This window comes from Hydra vulgaris, chromosome 06 (genome assembly GCF_038396675.1).
Source record: "Hydra vulgaris chromosome 06, alternate assembly HydraT2T_AEP".
NCBI lineage: Eukaryota > Metazoa > Cnidaria > Hydrozoa > Anthoathecata > Hydridae > Hydra > Hydra vulgaris.
The window spans coordinates 25,607,519-25,632,866 of NC_088925.1; the positions used below are offsets into that span (position 1 = coordinate 25,607,519).

Consider the following 25,348-nt stretch of genomic DNA (forward strand, 5'->3'; position numbering starts at 1 on the left):
TATATATATATATATATAAATATATATATATACATATATATATATATATATGTATATATATATATATATATACATATATATATATATATATATACATATATATATATATATATATATATATATATATATATATATATATATATATATATATATATATATATACATATATATATATATATATATATATATATATATATATATATATATATATATATATATATATATATATATATATATATATATATATATATATATATATATATATATATATATTTAAATATATTGTAGAAAGTTTATATGCAATTTATAACTTTTATAAAATTTCAATTATTGATATATTAAAAATGTTAAATAGTTTTTAATAAATACCTAGCGTTGCACTCGTCTACAATGAAAGGGTACAGAGTAAACATTTGATCAAAATCATATTATATTGCTTAAATTATAAATGTTTTTTATTACTTTGAACCCCCCACCCCACCCTACCACCTCTCACCATTGAGCTTGAAAAAAAAAAAAAATTAGATACCAAAAGTGCGCGAGTAAATAGGGTGTGCTTGAAAATTTTGCAACGAAATTTTGCAGGGTTATAGAAAATGTGTTAACTTAAATGAGAGAATAGTTTAGAAAAATGAAAGAGCGTTACTTCAATTCATTACTTCATTTACTGAATACTCTATTTTGTTATACTTTAAATACACTGTCAAATTTAAATTGTCGGATTGTTATACATTTTTATCAAATGGTCTTTAAAATATTACCATTTCTTTATTTATTGCTCAGGAATAAAGTTAGTCAAGTAATTTTTTTCAAATTTAAAAATATGGTTGTTTTACTCGCAAGCCGAATGCGGATAAAGATAACTTTTTTATTTTAACAGCAGACAAGTAGTTTAATAAAATATTGCAAACATAACTACTTGATCTAAAGATTATTTATATAGCAAGCAGTTTATGTAAAAAAAAAATAGTTATTTCCAAATAGTCTCATTGTTTCCAATTAGCCGCAATTTACAGTATCCCCGAAAAGTATACTTGAAATTTAGATTTATTTCGGTTTTGTCGAGTTTCCTATAACTTTAGTATATTTAGTTATACAACTTTAGTTATTATTCTCAGTAGTTACAGTTTCGGCATTGGGTAATTAGTGGTAAAGTAAATACTGGTGGCCTGAAATAAAAAATAAGTTTCTATCCAGACGCAAAGAGGCCGCTTAAGGGACAAAAGCACAAGAGAGTTTTCAGGGCTGGAGCTTGTTCCTCGTCTTGCCCGTTAAAATTGTAGATAGAAACTCGTTGGAGGTAAAAAATTGAACTAAAAACTTTATTTTTTTTTATTATTATTTATTATACTTCTCCATAAATAACATATACATTTTTTGTCCTATATTTCGCGGAAATTGGATTATTCACACCAGCAAATTTCATGTTCATGCAGATTTAATAAACATTCAACAAAAATAAACTTTTCGTTCTTCCATGGTAGAAAAGTCTCAAATTATTTGTGAGTAATGTAAAGACTTTTATCTGGTTTGACAGATATCATTCCCAGACTGTTTTAGCGTACTTGCGTCATGGTCTTTCTGAAAAAGGTTTTAATTAATTTTAACTTTGAAAAATTTATTTTACCCAATCCAACAATGATCAGAATTACCCGATGCAACAATGATTGTCAAAACTATAATAAATCTATATCAAATTGTTATAGCGACATTAAGGATAGCAGCATTTAAACCTAAATCATAAATAAAACGTAAAGAATAAAGAGAAAACAAGACACTCTTTGGAACAGTGTTGGGAAATATTTACAATTATAACACAAATCCTTTGGATCATTAATGATTGAATCGATGCATTTGTGAGTATAATATTTAAATCCACACAACATTTTATCAAATGATTCTGGTGTAAGTTTTTTTTTTTGGTATTGTGCAGAAATCCAGTGAGGCCAAAGTGACGTTCCACTTGCTTGAAACGTGTAGTTAACGACATAACTGCTTGATCTAACAAAACATTAAAAAATTTAACTTATCATCTTGTTTTGTGTCTGTCAGTGATTCATCTATGCTTTCATATTCAAACTGTTTGTGCGTATTCTTTCTTCTCAAGCTTATGGCAACTGGAAATATGATTTCATCTGGTTCTATTTCTAATTCTTGAGCTAATTCTCTGGCTGAAACTTGGGTGGATACAAATCCATTTTATTAGCATTTTTTTATAAACTCGGTTGCACTTTTTATAGATTTAAGTGCAACGCCGAATTGCATGTTTTTTGATTGCATCAACTTGCTTACAATATTCATTTGAGCCAATAAGTTGTTCCAAATGGCTAAAGTAACTCAAAATGGAAATTTTTGATTTGTACACATTGTACACTGTTGCTATTCAAAAGTAAGCAGCTTTCACACTATTAATCCTGCATTTCCAGAATGTATCGGATATAGAATTTACTTTCAGGTTTTAATATGAGCTTTTAAGATCAATCACCTTTGTGATGAAGAGCAAACATAAGATAAATTTGATTCCAAAAACCAAAAAGTGTCTTGCAACGACTGAAGATTTGAGATCTTATTCTCAAATCTTCAGTTTTTTTATCCAATCTTTTAATTCAATTTTCAGTCTTCAGTTTTTTCATCCAATCTTTTAATCCAATTTTTGGAAACGCTATTTTTCCAAAAATTGGATTAAGACTGTAACAGCTACATGGCACATAAATTGATTTCAGATTGACTTCAAGTATACGTTTTTGAAGCCTCAGAAGTTTTGCAAACTTAAAGTCAGATTATAAAGCTTGTTTGAACGCGCTTTTGTAAAATTTAAAAAAGTGCTGCCATTAACAGGAAGGAATCTCGTAAAGAATTCATTGGTTTCTACTTGTGTACTCTTAATACATATTCACAAAATCATAATCATTTTCTCTTGGTGACCCGCATCAGGAGTGCAGTTCAATATGATAGAACAATATTTCGAATTTTGAAAATTGTTTATAATTTTATGCAATGCAGCATCATCAATTAGTTTACTTACCTCATTTTAAACTATTTTGCCCAGATAATCAACATGAATTTTGTTTTTTTAAAGTCGTATATGATCTTCTAGGTATTAATCGTCCTTTCCTAACAATGCCAAAATATTTACATAATTTGTTTGAAACAATCAATCCACAATGCCACGAAGTGCTAAATTCCTTTCTGCAAGAAACTGCACAAGTAATTCTTTTTGAAATACTTCTCAAGTACTTTTTACACTAAGTTCTGTGTTTACTTGTTCCAGAGTCACGAAACGACCTTTTTCGACCAAGTAAACACTTTTTTTATTGCTAATTAAAGATAACCAGAAATCTGTATTTTTTTGACCAAAATCAACATTCTGGCTCTCGTTTGCACTGCTTGAACCTGTATTTTTTGTGCTCATGACTTCTTCCTGCAAATAAGCCAATTCATTGATCACTTCTTCTAAAGTCATCTGACTACATTGACAACATAAAAAATAATTGTGTATCCTCTTTATTCTGAACATCAGTTAATGCTACCGAATTTTGTGGCGGCTTGCGAGTAACAAAATTTTATAATGTATTTCTCTGTGTTGGAAAAAACGCCTCTTTCGCCGCTTTTTTTTGCGTTTTGATGCCCAAGACTCAAAGGAATGTTTTAATATTTTCACTAAAAGAAAGCAACAAGGGTTAGTTCCAGATTTATTAAACCAATTCAATTTTTTATTTTAGCTCTGTCAACTAGTTCAACAATATTACTTTTTCAAAAGAAAAAACAAAATTTATTGAGTTTAGTGCGACTGAGAGCCTCAACCAATCGGAAAACCCTAAGCAGTTGCCTAGTATGCCTATGTCTAAGATTGGCCCTTTTACTAATAATATAATTATCTTTTAATATATGAACTATTAAATCTTCGTGTTTTTATATATTTCTAAATCTTTTATTATTATTATTATTATTATTATTATTGTTATTGTTATTATTATTGTTATTATTATTATTATTATTATTATTATTATTACTTATTTCGTCATATATAAACAATTTACAAGTTTTATCAATAAAATTTAAATAAAAATTAAGAAAGACAAGAGCAATTATAAGACAAAAGTCTAGTCATCAAGCCTCTATAGTGAGCGTAAAGTATTTTTACAAATTTCTCATTATATAAATTTACAAGTACTCATTTTATAAAACAAGTTAATACATAGTTACAATAAGATACCATGGCCTACTTATAAAACTATTTACTATTACCAATACTTATTCAACTATATTCACGGCCATATATCTTACATTTTTAAAGGGGAAATTAAAAGGCCAACTTTTACTGAAAAAATGGCTGCGCAGAATATAATACTTTTAAAAAGTAACTCAAATCTTCATTTTTAACTTAAAGTTTTTTAATGTAAAAGTGGCAGTTGGTTTTTATCATATATATTTTTTAAGATAAAAGAGGTATCAAAGATTTAAAGACATTTGTGTAATATTTGTTAGAGGATTGTCACAGAAATTATTCAAATCAATAAACACTTATATCAATGCATATTATATATATCTATAATATATATCTATATTCATGTATATTTTAACATTATGAAAAAAATGTCAAGAAGTAATTCAAAGAAATTGAATAATAAGTAAGTTTTATTAAACTTATATAAACAAATGCTATGCAACTGACATGATCGAGATGAAATTTCTTTCTTAATTAAATCCAATTTTTTTTTCCTATTTTCAACATCTTCGCTTCCAACAAGACTGCAAGCAACAACTATTAGTGTTGGAAGTTACTGGGAGAGAAAAGATGAAGTTTATTGAGCAAGATAACGATTGACAGACGACTTAAAAGATTTCAAATTATATGAATTAGAAAAGAAAGATGAAGGAAGCGAACTATAGAGCTAGAAAAATAAGAGTTTGTGGAGTAATTAGGAATAGTCACAGAAAAAAGATAAGACTTAATTTAATAATGAGAAACACACGAGTGAATCTTAGTAGAAGGCACAAGAGACACTAGCCCTTTAGAGCAGTTCCTGTTATAGTACTTGTAGAAAAGAGAAAGAGATGAAACATTACGACAATGCGATAATGGTTGGAGGTTGGCTGCAAGAGCAGGTCCAACTATGTTTACAATGCGTTTTTGCACTTTATCTAAAAGAGAAAGGGCAGCATTAGAAGATCTACCTCAGATATGGCAACATTATTTCATACATAAACGGATTTGAGATTTATAGAGAAAAAGAATAGAATCCGGAGTAAGAAAGTGGCGAGCACGATAAGGACACCTTAGCAGCTGCTAATTTTGCGATGGATTTGATATACGGTTTCCAAAAAAGATCAAAAGTAAGAGTTAATCCTAGGTAGATGCCTCATCGAGTACATTACCGTTCATAAATATAGGACGATCTAGATTATTGCGATAATGATTGGCTAAAAAAAATTGAGTTTTATATGAATTAAAGTTCACCAGCCACTGTGAGCCTCATGCTGTAGCAGAAGTGAGATTCTCTTCAATCTCAGTTGCCCCCTCCAAGCAATCAGAGAGTGTTGGCTTCTTATCAAGACAAGAATAAATGGTAGTATCATCAGCAAACAATGCCACCTTAGATGAGAATATCTGGAAGATTGTTAATGTAAAATAAAAAGAGTAAAGGGCCAAGGATTGAACGTTGAGGAACCCCTGAAGTTACAGGATATGAAGAAGAGTGCTGTCCATCGAGGACAACTTTTATACTACGATTGGGAATGAAGGATTCAATTATCTTAAAAACGTTACCTGATACACTGTGAGAAGAAAGCTTATGGAGAAGACCAGCATGCCAAACTGTACCAAAAGCTTTAAAAATGTCAAGAGAGATAGCCTTAACCTCTTCACCTCTATCTAATGAACAATAATATTTATCAGCTGTTACTGTAAGCAAATCAGCTGTAGAACAAGAAGATCGAAATCCATATTGATGGTCAGAAAGTAAGTTGTTAGATTAAAGATGAGAGATTAAGTGTTTGTTAAATAAAAGTTCAAAAACCTTGCTTATGATAGAAGGAAGCCCAATGATATGGTAGTTAAACAAGTCAGATCACACTCCAGAATTTCAGAAAATAGGGATAACAGATGCCGTTTTCCAGCATAACGGAAAACAAGACTCCGATAATTACTTATTAAAAAGTTTTGAAAGTATAGACGACACCTCCGGAGAACACTTCTGCAAGACTACAACAAGTATGTTGTCCGGAACACAAGCTGCAGAAGAGTATTAGCAGGAAATCACTTTAGATACAGAAGCTGGAGTGTTATGAATGTCAAGCAATCGAACAACCTGTTTCTTGGCTATATCAGGTAGAACGCAACTAGTGGAATAAAGAAATAATATTGATGAAAAGTTTTTAGCAAAAAACTAAGCTTTGTCCTAAGGTAAGGTAAAAAAATCTGAACTGTACAAGAGAGGTGGAATAACAGATTTGCCCTTTTTATTGATAATGTTAAAGATTCTCCAGAAGTCACGAGAGCCTAATTTTTTAAATATATTACGAGATTCCATGACTTGAAAATAGCAGGCTTTGACATTAGACAAAATCTTTTTACAATGGCTTTTAGCAGTAATAAACAGACGTCTGTTTTCGGGAGAATTGCTTTTCTGATTGATATGGAAGTAACGGTTTCGATTGGAAATTGTAGCAGCAAAAGGTAAGTTAAACCGATGCGAAGAGTGAGACTTGACTTGGAATTGTTGAGAGAGAAATAAAAGATTCTATGTCAGCCTGAAACCAAGAAGTTACATAAGAAGCACGTTTGTCAGTAGGAAGACGAAAGATTTTTACCCATACGCCATCACGAAAAAAACCACGGAAGGAGTCTCAGTCAGCTTTAAGGTAGTTGTAAGAGGTATGATGATAGGGGGATTCCGATGATGATGATGATGATGATGATGATGATGATGATGATGATGATGATGATGATGATGATGATGAAGAAGTTAATAGTTTTAGATTAAAACGTGATCAGAAGTACCTAAGGTTGAATGTGGAGAAACTGATTACTGACTAGGATCAGAAACAAAACATAAGTCGAGTAGAGAAGTTAAATGATTTGATTTGTATGGAAAGCGAGTTGAAAAGTTTACTATTTGAGTTATATATTGAGAAAGGCAAAAGTTGTGGGCTTTAACACCTACAGAGCAGAGTCACTGACACTAGAGTCATTCAGTGTGATTAGCACCGACAACAACGATATTGACTGATGGATTAAGACAGAGGGCTTGGTCAATTTGATCAGAAATAACATCATAAAGAGTGCAGTCTTGAGATGAAGGAGAACGATATAGAATAAAGAGAAAGGCGATAGAGTGAAGTGGTGCTAAACGAAGGCGCATAAAAGAATAGTCGGTGGATTCAAACATAGTTTCCCGACAAATGAGTGAGTTCTTACAAATGTAAATGCCCAGGCCAAGCATATGACTATTAGAGTCTTTACAACTTAAAGGAAGATAACCATCAACATTAAGATCAAAAGATGAGACTGCTGAACTCAAATTAGTTGCACAAAGAGCAAGTAGGTCTTTAGTGAACTTTGCAAGAGATAAGACTCAACAGAAGAAAAGTTACTTCAAAGACCGCAAATATTAGTGAATGATAGGTTCAGAGGACTTGGTGATGACAATGGTTTTTTGTGTTTTATAGTTTTTGGTACTTTATTCATATATAAATTTGTTAAAGAACTTGACTCAAAGCACATATAGTGTTCAGTACACTATTTAATAGTCCAAGCCTCATTACTATTAATAAACCCTAAGTTGTGTCAAAAGGCTCCAAATGGTGCCTCGACAATGCACACTCAAAGTACAAACAGGGACACCATCCATGAGCATTGTTAGTACTTTGATATTTTTTAGCTGTTGATGGAATTAGCCTTTCTGAGAGCTACCACAGTGTTTGGGAAACCTGACTACCAGACGACCTCAGAACCATAAGACTGAATTTTAGAGCTGTACCCTTATTAGGAGTATTAGAATGATAAGCAAAGTTATAAAAACAGAGATATAAGCAAAACCCATGCATTGAGTCATAAAGATCCAGTATTTAACATCTTAAACTGGAAACAATGTTTTATAAATACATCTGCACCAGCCTAATAGATGAAGAAGGGGTGCGAGGCTGGTCAACAGATAGAATCTGTTTACCCCTTAAGTCTTCGCCTAAGAGGCCTTCTACAAGACAGTAGCCGTATGCGTTTAACATTTGCCCAAGATAAGTATTTTTATCGAGATACCATCTCTAGCCTTTATCCAACCAAGACCTCCAAGGCAGGGGGTGTTTTAAATCGAAGTTGGCTTCTCTTAGCCTTTGCCTAAAAAAGCGTATCCTACAAGGCAGCAGAACATGAAGCAGGTTGTACTGGGTTACATGTTATGAGCAGCAGGATAACCTGACCTGACATATCGATAACAAAACCTGACCTGACATACTAATGATACCTGAAAAAATAGCAAATACACTACAAACAAATTCTGCAAGCTGTTTGCATGGAACAAATAGCCCACCACGTGATAAGAGAGATAGATAAGAGTTGTTTTCAAGATCAATGTCTCCAGCTTTCAAACATGCTTTGCAGATTTCACGTTTAGAGCTTTTTGACAATTTTTTGCAAAATTGCCTGCTATAGTTATTGCCACTTATTGACTGTTATAAACAAGGGAACTTTTCATAGCTTCTTCACTTCAATTTTCAAACAGTTCATCAAGTATTGTCAAATACTTTTTTTCCGTCATTCAGGAGCTCCTCAACATGCAGTGCTTGAGCATGTAAGGTATTTACAAATGCTGATACAGTTTAGTTGTGAGTGTGAATGCAGGTAAAAGGGATCACTGATTGATCCAATCAGCCTTTGCTGAGATTTAGCAATAGTCCACTAAGTGTTAAAAATAGTTAAAAAATTTGAAACATTTTTTGATTTAGATAATAGCTTTTTGAAGCTGCAATTGTAGTTTTATGTATAATTGTTAATGCAAATTGAACACTTTGTTTATTATTTCTAGGATGTTATAGCTCATATGAAGGCTTTGGAGCTTTTCTAAGTTTACCTTGCAGACCATTATGATCATTATGATATATCTAAGTTTACCTTTATCAGACCTTTCAGATCATTATGGTAAACCTTGAATAAATCATCCCAAATAATATATCCTGATGGACAATCATTACTGATATTCGCATTATGGTATTTAAAGTCTGTTTTTTACCATTTACTAAACTATTTTGAAGGTTTTTGACTAAATGCACACTATCATTAAACAAATATGTCTTCTTTTCATGATTCTGTGGATGAATAATAAATTTTTTTGATTCATACTTGAAAATTGTTACTAACAATCAGAATGCATTAACATTAGTGGAATGGTTGTCTGTCACTACACCACGCACAGTGAACCCAGCACCTATTAGATTTTTAAGGTTGTCAGCCATTTTCCAGAGAATATGACTTCTGGACCATAAAAGAAACAGACTCTTTTAGTCCTATTTTCATGAATGCGATAACTCCTCTGTAAAAGTTACCTTCTTTGTCAGCACCAACGTACTCTCCTCCTTGATATTGTGCTGCATTTTGTAAATATATTTCATTTACCATCATAGTACAATCAGGAGAAATTTTTCCTTTTTCACGTTGAAGTTTTAAAGCCTATATAAAATCCATACCTACTTGTTGAACTTTATTTAATAAAGGTATTGATGGTATAGAAAACTTTTTAAGTAGTAGTTGTATACCTTCAAAGATGTATTTCGTAAAAGTAAAAGTAATGCATATCGAATCATCTCTGCTGAGTATGTTGGCCTGCCTTGTGACTGATAAAGCTCTCTATCTTTAATTTCATCTAAAATATTGTTATGATTTTCTAATGTGTACTTTCTCATATAAGAACGAAAATTTTCAAGCATACCAATTTTATCAAGTTTTGCATTATGTCATTTAACAAACCAACTTGGTAATTGAAGTGGTGTTTCTTTGTGTTGCAAACGTACATTTAGGTCTACATCAACTGTTATTGATTTTAATTTAGTTGGAAAATAAGTCTGTTCATGAAATACTATGTTGTAAAATACAACACCTTTTTCAAATCGTTTAAATTGAAACCCTTGTGGTGCTAATGCTTCATTTAAATCATGTACATTTGTCATTGTATCATTTTTCTTAAATATTTAAACTGATCTTTTTGAAATATTCTTAATTTAGGAGGACTTCGAGAAGTTTTTAAAACTGTTAAAATGATTTTTTTTGCAAAGGTTCACAAGAACACTTAGAATGAACAGATTTTAAAAGCCAATTTTCAGGTTTTAAAAGCCAACTCAGGGTGAATTTATAATCTCTAATTATACATTTATCTTCAAAATGAAGTTTACATAAAATGGAATGTTTTATTGGAGTCTAATCTTAACGATTAACAAATCGTATCCAAAGTTGATCCGTTTAAGTTTTGATCTGTTGGATATTGAAAAGTTGCATTTTGTTTGTGTTTGTCGCTTAGGTATCCTAATGTACATTTTAGTGCAGAACATTTGTTGACCATTTTTAATATAAAGTCTTTAAAAGTCAGTAAATTCAGAAAGAAGAATGTTTTTAAAAATAATGTTTTAGCGTATTTTATGTCTAAAGCTTTTAAAACCGGCCTCTTAGTTTCCCCATCAAAAATATAAGATATACGGCCGTGAATATAGTATGCCATGTAAGATATGATAAACTGTAACAATAAAATAAGGTCCTCTTTATTAAATTGAGCAATCGGATGTTTTAAACTGTTTTTAATTGACAAAGAAAAAATCAGTTAATATTGAAAGATTAAAGATAAAAAGGAGGTAATTTGATAACATCAAAAACAGCTTATAGAACATTAACATTGATACCTTCAAACCCGGCACTTTTATTTATTTTCAGTGAATTAAAGGATGCCTGAAGTTCATTTACAGACAGTTCCAACTCATCCATTACATAGTGAGTTTTTTTTTCAAATAAGATTGAAATGTTTTATTTCTAGGTGATATATCTGCTGCAAAATTTTTTATTATGTTTATAAAATATTTTTTAAAAATTTCAGCAATTTCATTCTTATCAAATTATTCTTGGTTTAAGTTAAGCTTTATTTGGAATGGCGGTGTTTTTTTGTAACACCGCTATTCCAAATAAAGCTTAACATAAAGTGTTTTTTTTTTCTTTAATAATCTTTGATTATTTAAGTTTTCATAACGGTTACTGCAATATATCTTTGTCATCAAATGGTACTAATAATATCAATAATTATTGTAATAAAACAAATTTCTGCAACAAATTTCACAGACTTTAAAATAATATTAATTTTTGTCTATAAACAATATCAACTTTAAAAACAAAAAATATGAATTGTCAATCTTTCCTTGTTAAAAAAGTATATATATACATTATGTGGAATAAAAAGAAAAATTGTTGAAACCAGTTCAATGGCTAGTTGGTTGAAGGTCCCCTTACCCCAAAACCTGCCATTAGGGCCCTAAAATCTTAAAAATTTTTCCACCAGGTGTTACTAAAAAAAAAAAGCTCCTTAAATTTGCAAAAGCGCCCCTAAATATCTAAATGGGTCCCTCAATTGGGGGTGTGGAGGAGCTTAGTCACGGCTCTGGTTGAAACATTACTATTGAATTGGAATAAATTATTTGTTTTTTTCAATTCTTACAAAGTTTTAATGATTTATCTTCGCGCCTAATAATTACCGTTGTCTGGAAGCAGTCAGCTTTTTCGGTATTATTCAGAACATATACACATTCTTCTCGGCTTCTACATACCGTTAGACAATTCTCAATTTTCATTTGAATGATTTAACTATTGTGAAGTGCTTTTCAAACACACAATGTGAAGCACTTACTAAAACTATTTTTGCGTAAAACAACGGTATTCACTGATTGCATACGCCCTAGATGCCATCTAAGAAGAAAGGAATAAAAATGGAGAAACAAGACGCCAAGTTGAGACCCTTATTCAGAAGATGCAAGAGCTCATGTTTTCATTAATACTGCAGTTTTGGAACAATATCCTTTAGCATTTTTATAACACAAATAAAAAACTAAATGTATTTATGTTGCAAGAATACTATTCAATGAATACATAAATCCATTGAAAATTGAGTTTGTCTGTTTGCATCTTAGTTCTCTCTAATTATAGGAAGAGAATGTGTCTCTTTGTACTTGTGTGAGCTTCAATAAGTTACTAAGGATCCTTGAGCAATAGATGCTTTACAAATTTTAAAGAGTATATCTTTCAAAACGTCAAAGGAGTCTATTACAACATTTCCATTGATGCAATCAGCCCCAATTGCCTTATTCGTTTTAATGATTTAAACGCTGCTTCAAATTCACTGTATGTTAGGTTGGAAAAATTTAAAGTTAAATTAGGTGATGTTATAAACTCATCAATTGATTTGTCATTAAGATAAGGAATTTTATTTGAAAATCTTCTTCCGATTGAAGAAAAAAATTTATTAATCTCAGAAGCAATTTTATTAGGGTCATTAAATAATCTATTTTTAACTTTTATTGAATTTGATACTAATATTGTACTTTTCTTATTTTTTCCCGTGATCTCTTTCATTAGTTGCAGAATACGCTTTAAATTATGTTTGTGCTTTGCAAACAAGTCGGAGTATTAGATTTTATGATTGACTGATTTATATTTTAGATATTTAATATACAGTTTTAGTTTCACTTTCGATAATTTTTCAAGTCCTTTAGTTATCCTAGGATATGATACGTCCTTGGCGTTAAGGATTATTTTACGAATAGGGAAGTATGCGTCATAGATGGATTTAAATGTTTAAAAAAAAGAATCGTAAATCAGGCTTATATCATCATTGAAGTTAATATTGCTCCAGTTTTGATTCGAAATTTGTTCCTTAAACGATTGTCAAATTATTGTTATTGTATACACGCTTTTTTATAGTTGTTTTATTCAGGAGATTTAACTTATAACTTGCATTTATACAAAAAAAAAATAAATAGGAAAGCGATCTGAGACATCTGTTTTAACAATAACTTTTTAGCAGTTAGCAGCTTGTTAAAAAAATCATTAGTTAGAATGTCATCTATTAAGAAAGATAAATGATTTGTTATTCTTGTAGGTTTATTTATTTTTGATATTGTTCCCGTTTCAAATAAGTCGTTGTAAAATTTTTTTATGTTTTGGTTTTTATTATACTCAAAACAGTCCAAATTGAAGTCCCCTACTATGCGATATTTTTTTCTTTCTTGATAAATTTTTTCATGTCATTTCATGTCAATCAAGTCATATTTTAAAAAGTTGCTTAAGTGTTCAGTTTTTCCAGTAGGAGGCCGATAACAACAGCTAAGTAGAACGTTTTTAGATTTCCCGCTTAGCTGTTCGCAAATGCTCCACTCTACCCTAAACAAAAGGGTGAATGTGTGAATTCAATTTCATAATGCAATTTTACTTTCCTAAAATTCAATGGGATGCACGTTTGATAAACTTTCTCTAAACTGTGAAATATATAACTTGAACTGTGTCTCTAAGTTGTTCAATAAGAGTCTAATAATATTTAGTAAATAAATTACATTGTTAAATGTTTCACAATTAATAGATGTGAGATTCAATATTTTGCTAAGCTCAACATCCTTTAAAAAAAAAAAGATGACAAAATTAATTAAATAATAATAGAATATAGATAAATACATATATTTAAGGCATATATTTTCGCGTTACAAATATATGGCGGCAGTTAAAACTTAAAGATCAAAATTAACCATGAAAATATTGCAAGATCAACAATAAAGATTACCATATTTTAATGCTTTTTTTAATTCGCTTTGGATTTTTTAGCTGCATTCTCCTCCGTTAAAGCCGAACGTCTAACAATATTATCTTACGTCCATAAGTATACTTAAAATAAGAGAGTAGGTAAAAGTGGGATAAAAAAATATTTTTACTACTTTTTTTATATAATAGCAAGTTATAATAAAGTATAAGTTTTTATGATTATTGTGGAACCATGCCATTGGGGTAAAGTGGGACAGGTGTGGGATAAAGTGGAACCATGCCGTTGGGGTAAAGTGGGACAGGTGTGGGATAAAGTGTGGCATGCGAATAATCAACGACGTATTAGCAAAACTTATTACTTCAAAACTAATAAAATCGTAAACCATACAACTTTCATCAAAATATTCTAGAGGTTTCCGCACTACAATTACACAACAGTAATGGGGCAAAAGTGGGAGATTAATTATATAATGTATAATAGAGTATATAACTATTTACATTATAATAACTATTATATAGCAACCAATTTGGCTTCAAAAAAACAGTTCTACTGAACATGCAACTATTCAATGTGTACGTGAGATATCAAACTATTTTAAAAATTCGTAATACACACTTGGTATTTATACTGACCTTTCAAAAGCCTTTGATACAGTTGATTTTACCATTTTACTTCATAAAATGAAGTACTATGGAATTAATAACAGAGTACTAAAGTGGTTCGAAAGATATTTATCAAACCGAAAATAACATGTTTCCTGTAATGATGTTTATCAAAAAGGATTTATTACGTATAAGTTGTGTTGTTCTGCAAGGCTCTATATTAGGGCTACTTTTTTTCTTAATTTATTTAAATGACTTAAATAAATCCTCAAATCTACTTAGTATTATGTTTACGGATGACACTAGCCTATTTTTTTCTAATACTTTTTAAAAACTTTTTTCTACAATAAATGTAACAAATTAACTATAACTATTAATAAAACTAAATATACTATTTTCCATTATCTACCCATAAAATTGCCTCCAATTTTTATCGACAAAATTGAGATTAAAAGAGACTGTATTATAAAGTTTTTAGGAGTTTTCCTGGATAAATACATTACATGGAAATATCACGTTGATTACATTTATATCAAAATTTCTAAAAATATTGGAATTTTGTATAAAACTAGAGATTATTTAAATAAAAAGAGCTCGTCCCAAATTTATTACTCGTTTATCCATAACTATTTAAAGTATGTAAATATTGCCTGGGAAAGTACTAATAAAAATAGATTGAAACGTCTTTGTAACTGTCAGAAGTACGCAATTCGTATTATTAATTTTGCGGATCGTTTTACTTATTCGAAGCCTTTATTCAACGAAATGAGATTACTTAATATACATGAACTAAATATATTCAATATCCTATGTTTCATATATGTATGGAAAAATAATTTAGTTCCCAATATTTTTACAAATATCTTTACTTTAAAACTTGTCAATAAATATACCCTTAGAAATAATGATTTGTTTAACCAAATTTTTTGTCGAACCAAGTTTAATCAGTTTTGTATTGATTATTGTACACCATATCTTTTGGAATAAGGTTATTTTGCAAAATTTTTGATTTGCCTTCTTACCCTGTTTTTAAAGCTAAACTTAAAAATTTTATACTTTCCATGGACAACGAACTTATGTATTACTAATAGTAACATTTTGAAATTGTAAACTTTCTATTATTACTAAACAATTTATTTTAAAGTTTATATTAAGTCATTTTACTTTGTTTATATATTTTTTTTGTATTAGTCTATATACTTTATAAAGTTAATTTTCTTTCATCATTGTAAGAGAGTTATTAGTTTATTTTATCTCGTTATTGTTAGAAGTTTATTGATGCAGTAAAAAAAAACGGCTTATTTTAGGTTCTGATGGCAAGATCTTCGTGAGCTTCTTTCAGTTTATATAGTTTATATACCTTGTTTATATAGTTTATCATTGTAAATTTGTGATAGGTAATTGTTATTATTATTATTTATTATTATTTCTATATAATTGTACAACGACAAACTAATGTAAACAAAAAGGAAAAAAAAACTAAACAAAAAAAATTTCTTTGTCCACATCGGCTTCTAAAAAACTGTTTTTATGGGTACTTTTCAAAAATGTGATTTTTACTACATGCTGGAAGACAAAGCGAGGTCTGCTAAATAGAGGGGAAGAAAGCTCATTGTTTACTTAAGAAAACAGTGAATAAGGACTAATCTCAATTGGAATTTTTGAGATGTCCTACTTCTCCCGCGTCCCACTTCTTCCCACTCCCCCCATTGTTTGTATTGGTTTTGCACGGAACATAACAATTGCGCTAATTTACTAAAAAAAGTATTTTAAAATAGAACTAAATAATAATAATAAAAAAGAATTTTTTATTATTATTATTTAGTTGTAATGTTTCCTTAAAATTGTTTTTAAATAAAAAATATTTATTTTTTAAACAAACAACCTGTTTACTCTATTATTATTAGTTTATCATAAAAAATACTAAAAGAATGATGGAAGAATTTTCTAGCTCAAAGCTTGGTACAGAACGTTTGTAAGATATTAAATTATTGATTGTTATGTCAACGTGAAGTGTACTTTTTTATTCAAACGTACGGTCAGAGCTTTTCATTTTTTTATATGCATTTCCTAAACTTTAGGAATTTTCGTTTCCTTTACTTTAGGCTAAAGTAAATAAGCTAAACAAAAAATATTGAATTTTTTTTTGGTGATAAAATATGTTCTTGATTTTCAAAGAGTATATTTGAAATTTGGTACTTCAAATTTCAGTTATAGAAGATTTAGTTTAGTTTATTCAAACTTAGTCTTGATCTTAAAATATTATATGCATAACATAGTACTAAACATTTTTTTAGCAATATTACAATGATACTAAAGATTAAATTCATCATTTTTAAGTAGAAAGATCTTGAATGTTTTTTAATTTTTCTTAAAGAAAGAAATTAATCTGAAATATATTAAATACTTTTAGTAAAATTTAATAAATTGTAATCTACTTAATACAACTAAACCCTGAGTTTTACTGGGATAGAAATATTTGATAGATTACTCTAAAAAAATATAATCAGTTTCAGTTCGATAGAAGTTTTTCATTTAAAGGTGTTATTAATTTGAAATTTTTTAAAATTCAACATTTTAATCCTAATAATTTATTTGATGATTTAAAAAATGTCATCTGTCAAGTTGTTGGAGTGCTAAGGCAAACAGGGGAGGAAGGAAAGAAGCATATTTTGAAAATCTTGCAAATACAGACAAACCAAGATAAAGATGTTCAAATACTAATTTAATTTTTTGAGTTGAATGAACTATATGAATATTTAGTGGCTTTTGAAAATATAATGTCACTTAGATTTTTTAGTGATAACTTATTAAAATTATTTTCAAGCTTTTTAAAAAATATAAAAAAAAAGATTGATTTTTTTTATTTTTGTTTGGAATACATTAAATACCAAAAATAAATAAAATATTTAAAAAATTATTTCAATAAGAGAATCAAGTAAAAAAAAAAAAAGTGTCAAAAATATAAAGTCATGCTTTAATCCAGTATTTTGCAAAACCACCACATGCTTTTATGCAAGCTTAAACACCCTTACACAAAAATTTAATCAGATACAAACAAATTAATAATCTATAATGCATACTTAATTAATAATCAGATGCATACATAGTTAATAATCTGTCTCTTACTCAGATAGTTAACATTGTAACTTGTTTTCCAGATAACCTTAATCACTTACCTTCACTCCTTGATTTGTGTCTTGTCTCTTACCCTAGCTTGTGTTCAGTTTCTCTTTTTTTTCCTTGAGATGGTTCAGACTATGCAATTACTTCTATAAATTTTTTATGTCACACTTCTTCGGACTCACCTATACTTACTACTACCCTATTTTCTTCGTGATGGTCCTTGGGCGGATGTCTTTACTCTCTCCACTGATAAATGCGCTTTCTACATAACCTCCTGGATTCAGGCAGGTATGGAAACCTTCTCTAATTTTTTCTAATTTGACTCTTGAATCTTATCCCATACTTTTCCTTCCATTCCAATCAAATAGGTTAATTTATTGTTAGACATTCAAACAGCTTCCATTGCTAATCTCAATTAAACTTTTCTATGGCTTGTGGTCCAGACAACACTCCTGTCATAGTCTTATAAAAGTGTTTTCCAGAACTTTCTTCATTCCTCTCTGGACTATTTAATAAGTGCTTGACTGAATCTTGTTTTCCTGTCTGCTGGAAAATGGCATCTGTGGTTCAAATTTTAAAAAACTCAGGAGATCATTTTGACCCCTCTAACTATTGTCTTATCAATCTTCTATCTTTTATTAGCAAGGTATTTGAATCTTTGATCAACAAATTTCTAACATCACTTCTTGAGTCAAATTATTTACAGTCAGACCATCAATATGATTTTCTACATTTTCTTTTCCTCTTGCTCTACTTGGATGACTTGCTAACTGCTGTGACATAAATATTTTATTGTTTTTTCGATGGAAGCAGTGAGACTATGACTATTGCTCTTGACATGTCTAAGACTTTTAACAAAGTTTGACATGCTCGTCTTCTCCATAAGCTTGCTTCTTATATATCTCCATAAGCTTGCATCTGGGAAAGTTTTTGTGGTTATCAAATCATCAAATCATCTCTTTCCAACCGCTTTATTAAAGTTATCTTAGAAGGCTTGGACTCTTTTTTATTTCCAGTAACTTCTGGGGTACCTCAAGGTTCTTTACTTGGTCCTGATTTGTTTCTTATCTAGATTCATGATATTTCTGACAACCTTACATCTTAAGTTTGCTGATGCCTCAACTTTATACTCTTGTCTTAACAAAAAGTTTATATACATATATATATATATATATATATATATATATATATATATATATATATATATATATATATATATATATATATATATATATATATATATATATATATAGGTAAATTATGTTAGTGTATTTTACAAATAGAGTGCTCAATGTTTTTAAAGAACAGAGCAATAATAAATTAGTAGAAAACACTTATCTGACTTTTATCTTCTACTTTAAGTTTCACCATTGCTGGATCATCAGAAAGAGTTACTAAATCTCAAAAAAAATTCAATTTATAGAAAAAAATATTTTGCAGGAAGTTATAAATTATTATAAAAAATTTTTTAATTACTATATTTTTTTGTTAACAGGAAGTTAGTTGGGGATAGTTTAATTTGGTCATTTGTTTTTATAATTTTTTAAGAGGTATTTATTTTCGTGCCTACATTTAGAAATTAATTCAGATTTTTTATTTAATAAATTTTCTTGATTTAAATGAGTGATTATTTCAAATTTTTTATGCAAACATAGCATACATTTTTTGGAAATGTTATTATAGGCAGGGGCAGATTTTAGAATAGACCATTGTAAATTAAAATTTTTATTTTTTTCTTTTGAAATATCTCTTGAAATACTAGTTAGAAATTGATTTTTTTTTCCAACTAAGTTGTAATTTATATTGGTACAATTTTTCAGGATTCTCATATTATTAGTTGTAAGAAGTTATGAGTTATAAAGTTTAATTAATCTAATTAATTGACATTATAATTTTAACTCTTTTTTGATATATATATATATATATATATATATATATATATATATATATATATATATATATATATATATATATATATATTATATATAAATATAAACATTTATATATGAATATTTTTTTCAATTGTCTCGTAATGTCATAAATGTAAGATCTGTTGTCCTTGGCCTGTTTTAGTGGTAGATTGAATAAAATAAGATAAAATAGTGGTAGATTAGATATAAAATAATAATAAAAATGTAAGTTTTCGATACAATAATTCTGTAATAAGTCTGTTGATAATGCTCTTTAAGAAGCAAACTATGTACAAGTTCCTCTCCTTAAAAAATCGGTAATTTTATATTCTCTTGTGTAAACTGGTGTATTATTAGAAGGTATTGTGACAAACAATTGGCTTTAAAAGTAGCAATTGCAGCCTATAATGATTAGCATTATATTTCTAATTTCGCTTAATGTAAAGTTTTTATAATAAATTAAGTTTTATTTAAAAACATTAAAAAATGATATACTTAATGTTTAATTAAAAAAATGTCTTTTTTAATTAAACATTAGATATATCTTCATTTTAATCTAAGTGAATCATCTCATTTTACATATCATATCATTTTACATTGATAATATAATGATAATTAAGAAAAAAAAACTTTGTTCTATATTTGATAAGTTTATTTCTCTTATTTGAATAAATTTATTTTTTGATTTTAATTTTAGCTGGGATGATTTTTATTCCAAAGAATTGTCAAATTTTAAGGAAAATAGAGATGAAGGCGAGATATGGTAATTTACTTATAACAGTTATAATCTGGTATTGTTTACCAAAATTTTATTTATTCATATGTTGTTGTGCAAGGGGTGTTATAAAGTCATAGGTCGTATATATATATATATATATATATATATATATATATATATATATATATATATATATATATATATATATATATATATATATATATATATATATATATATATATGCAACCCTCAGAATTAGGGTCGGCATTTGGCAATGCCGACCTGAAAGTGTTTGAGATCTGCAAAAAATTGCCGACCTCGATTCTATGTCTTACGGTAAGACCTTTGTATCAAATTTTTTTTGCCAACCTGATGTCAACCTCAAAAAGATTGAGGTTGGCAAATTATTGCCGACCTCATTTTTCCTAATTCTGAGGGTGGTATATGTATATATACAGGGGGTGTACACTCGAACCTTTCGTCGGTCCACAGGAAAGTGGCTGAAAGTATGCAGATTGTTATTTTTGGTCACCTGCTGACATTTTAAGTTGCTTATGGCTATTTTTTATAAAAGTTTTTGCATTCATTGGTGTTAATTTGTGTAAATAAAAGTAATATTTGAAAATATTGACAACATTGACTTTTCTACTTTCAGATAAAGACCATGCCAATGTTTTTGCCATTAGTTATTTTACTTGAATTGAGCGCTTATTTTTTATAAAAATTAAGCGCTATTCTTTACAACTAAAGTGTTGAAAAATATAAAAATACTACAAATACTTTAAAACTCTTTGTTTTTATTGTTGTAATTGTTAAGATCTTATTTGTTACAGGAGCCTGAAAACTATTGATATTTTAAAAGTGTTTTAAAGTACTATGTTGTAATTCAATTCAATTTTAAACCGCTTTAAAAATCATTTAGACTAATATAAAAGTTATTGATAGAATCTGTTAGATTCTATAATTCTTTTTATAAAATTCTTGAAGTTAAAAAAAACAAAAACACTAACTAGAACTGCAGATAAAAATCAATAGTCGTCCTTTTGGGTGACTTTATTGCATCAAAAGATTATTTTTAGTCGCCCTTCACAAATTTTGGTTGTCTGGTACTGTTGGGCAACCAGAAGTGTACACCTCTGATATAAATGAACACATAAACTAAGACTGAACTATTTGCAAAGAAATTCTCTTCTAATTCGAATCTCGAATCTTGTGGTCATTCTCTAACTTCTATTTTAATTAATTGTTAGACTTTCAAATCACTTCAGCCTCCATTGTTAAAGTTATATCTTGATTAAACTCTTCTACGACTTGTGGACCACACAGCATTCCTGTCACAGTCTTACAAAATTGTTCTCCAGAACTCTCTTTAATTTTCTCTAAACTATTTAATAAGTGCTTGACTGAATCTAGTTTTCCTGCCTGCCGGAGATGGCATCTGTTGTTCCAATTTTCAAAAACTCTGGTGAACATTGTGACCCCTCCAATTATCGTCCAATCAGTCTTCTTTTTGTTATTAGCAAGTTTTTAAATATAAGTCAAGTTCTCTTTGAGTCTTTGATAAACTATAAGTCAAGTTCTCTTTGAGTCTTTGATAAACTATAAGTCAAGTTCTCTTTGAGTCTTGGATCTTGAGTCAAAAAACTTGCTGTCAGACAATCAATATGGTTTTTGATCCTCTCGCTCTATGGCTGACCTGCTAACTGCTGTGACTGAAAGATTTTATTGGGCATTAGATGGAGGCTAGGGCTGTCGCTCTTGACATATCTAAGGCTTTCGACAAAGTTTGGCATGTTGATCTTCTCCAAAAGCTTGTTTCATATGGTGTATCTGGGAAAGTTTTTGAGATTCAAATCGTTTCTTTCTAACTGCTTTATTAAAGTCATCCTCAAAGGTCAACATTCTTTTTTATTTCCAGTAAATTCTTGGGTACCTCCAAGTTCTATCCTTGGTCCTATTTTGTTTCTTATCTACATTAATGATCTTCCCGACAACCTTACATCTAAAGTAGCTCTTTTTGCTGATGACTCAACTCATGCTTTGACAAAATGTCTTCTCTTTTCCTTCGCTTATACCAGACAACTGCTCTTGAATCTGATCTCACATCTGTAACTGATTAAGGCTTACAGTAGCTTGTAAATTATAACTCCAACAAAACTCAGTTATTTACTGCAAACAACTATCGCAGTGCTGTCGACACTCCTATATTGATGAATGGTAACCCTCTCACTGTGTCCTCTTCTTTACATCTTCTTGGATTGTCATTTACTACTGACCTTCAATGGAAACCATATACAATCGATTGCTAAAATAGCATCTGCTAAGGTTGCTTATCTTTATCTTGCTTGCCATTTTCTCTCTCCTGATTCCATTCTTGACCTCTACAAATCTCTTATTCGTCCCTGTATGGAATACTGTTGTCATATTTGGATTGGTTCTTCTAATGATGCTCTTTCTCTTCCAGACAAGGTCCAAAAACGAATTGTAAACAGAGTTGAACCCGGTCTATCTGCTAAGCTTGAGCCTCTTTCCTATCATCGTAAAGTTGCATCTCTTTCTCTTTTCTACAAAAACTGAAGTGGCTTGTAGCCACTTCAGTTGGCTCTTCATGGCTCAAAGGAGCTTTCATCTCTAGTTTCATCAACTAAAACTCATTCTCGCTTGACTTGCCATTCATCAAATTCTTATTCTTGTACTGTATCTGTCCCTGTATGCTCCAAAAACTTCTATTCCTCTAGCTTTTTTCTCCGCACTTTAACCCTTTGGAACTCTCTCCCATCTTCATGTTTTCCTGACTCATACAACCTTTAACTTTATAAGTCTTCTGTCGACCATTTCCTTGCTTTATCTCTATTCTTTTTTTCTTTTTCTTGCTTTAACTCTATTCTTTTTTTCTAATAACTCTCAACTTAATAGTGGTTCATGCAGCTTTGTTAGGAGTAAATAAAGATAAAAAAAATATATAGATAACAATGCTTAAATAGGTTGTTTTTAAAGCTTTTGCCTGTAAACAAAGTCAAAATAAAAATTTATCAAAAAAATTCTAAGTAATGCAAAAAGTTTAAGTTATTTATTATTTAATTATTATAATAATGCAGGATAAACAGATTAAAATGCCATCGGTTGGAAAATCAGTAAATTAATAAAAAAAGGCTGATGCTGATACCAATTCTGGTTGTGCAAAATGTGGCCAATTAAGCCGATGCCAATTAATTGGTACATCACTAGTAACAACTGTAGTTATTTTGCAACCAGGAAGCTGCATCAACTAAATTAAAATTCAAAAATTAATCATAAAAAGAGTTCTTTAGAATTAAGATAATTTTAGTCTGGTCATTTGTTTTTATTATTATTGTTTTAGCAAAAATAAAATTTAGATCTTACACAATAGTATAAAATAATACATGGTTTTGAAAAAGTTGATGTGGCCAAAACCTCGGCGTGGAAAAATAGAATGTGTTAAACTGTGCTGAACAATTCCATTATTTCACAAACCGTGTCGTAAATGATTGGAATTCTTTACCATACAAAACTGTAAACGCATCGTCAAAAAATATTTTCAAGAACTTTATTTATATATTAGGGGTATGACTAAAAAGCACATTTCATTTTTTTAGAAATGGCATAGCGGCAAAAGATAAACTTTTACTTGTATTAACTTGAAATAATAATACTTTTTTCCAAATTGAAAAAAAAACTCCCCGTACCAGTGCAGATGAAAGTTTGGTCCCAGCTGTCTAAAAATGCAAAAAATTCAAGTTTTTGCATTTATAGTAAGGGCAGGGTTACTTAACAAAATTTCAAAAATACAATGAGAGTTATTTTTGTAGCTTAATCTATCTTGTAGATTATCTTTTGTTTTTTGGTAAAAATAATGAGAAGAGTTGATCTTAACCATTTGCAATCATGTGTATATTTGAGAGGTTGGTGGTGGGGTGGGGGTGGGGGGGAGCTTTTTAATTTTTTTTTCATGTACTTTAAATATAAAACATTTTTGTAATTGTACATTTTTTTATTTCAAGAAAGATTTTTTTATGGTTTTTATCCAAGATTTTTTTATCAGTTGTTTTAAATTTTAAACAATGATAAGTTACAACCATTAAGTTTACTTCTCCATCTACTTTTGTTTCTAAACATTTCAATGGGTTGTTGAGAGGGGGAGGAGTTAAAAAAGAATTATGTGAATTTTTTAAATTTTTTTGTAAATAAAAAAAATGTCAACAAGCAATTTTTAAAACAAAATATCTCATTCTGGAGTTTTTCATGTTGGAAAAAGAATTGAAGTTATATATAATGCATTACACATAATATATAACCAATAACACTGGCTTATTAAGAAAACTGTATTACAGAGGTTATCCTATGTGTTAATTTTCCAAACATTTCTACAGCTTTATGTCTATTTTTTTATGGCTTAATGTATTGAGTTAGGAGGTTGTCTCATGGTAAAAAAATTTACCATGCGCCCTTTTTTAGGTGAAGAAAATACTGACTAACATATCAGATGTTTACTATATTTATAGTAAAATTCTTATAAATTTACTATTCAGTCCAAATTTAAATTAAGATATATTTAATGAAAAATAAAAAAAACTCATCGTCTTAAAAGATGAAACACAAGTTTTAAAAAGTTGACAAGAATATGTAAATTTTCTCAATGATCAGGATTGCATGTTCAAAAAATGTTGTGCAAAGTAGAAAGTGAAGTAAGAATAAAATTTAAAGGTTATAAGACTGCATTAGGAAACAAGCAAAGGTTAGTTTGTAAAAAATTTGAGGAGAAAATAAAATGTTTAGATACTTGCAATAACGGAGATAATAAGATAGACAGTATCTCCAGCCTTTTAGCAAATTTAAAAAGTTGTTTCTATTTTTATTCTGTAAAGAAAATTAGCTCTTGAATTAATTAGCTCTTGAATTAGCTCAAACAGAAAAGTCTGCAAGTTATATAACAATTAAAGATTTTTAGACCTGAAAACTGATTTTTCTTTGATTTGTTAAAAATGACATTACTTTAGACAGAATGGCTGAAAACCAGTTCATCAAACTGGAACTTGTTGTGGCTATGTGCTATGTGTATATATCTTATTTCCAGATTATAAAAAAATTTGTCTCTGGTCTTTTTGTTCTTCATTACAGTGCAGAACGTGCTTCTAATTGAACCCGTAATTTCGAAAAGGATATAAGTCCAAAACTTTTAACAGTTAGTTT

At 29.2% G+C, this 25,348-nt stretch overlaps 1 protein-coding gene across 1 annotated transcript in view; it reads left to right on the top strand.

The window, feature by feature from the left end:
• The first annotated feature begins 16,220 nt into the window (after positions 1-16,220).
• LOC105846383 (EEF1A lysine methyltransferase 2) overlaps positions 16,221-25,348 on the top strand; it is a 40,183-nt gene continuing 31,055 nt past the window's right edge. Inside the window, exons 1-2 of the mRNA XM_065799708.1 lie at positions 16,221-16,358; positions 20,117-20,182. Coding sequence (XP_065655780.1) covers positions 16,315-16,358; positions 20,117-20,182 — 110 coding nt within the window. The 5' untranslated portion in view covers positions 16,221-16,314. The remainder of the gene's footprint in view (positions 16,359-20,116; positions 20,183-25,348) is intronic.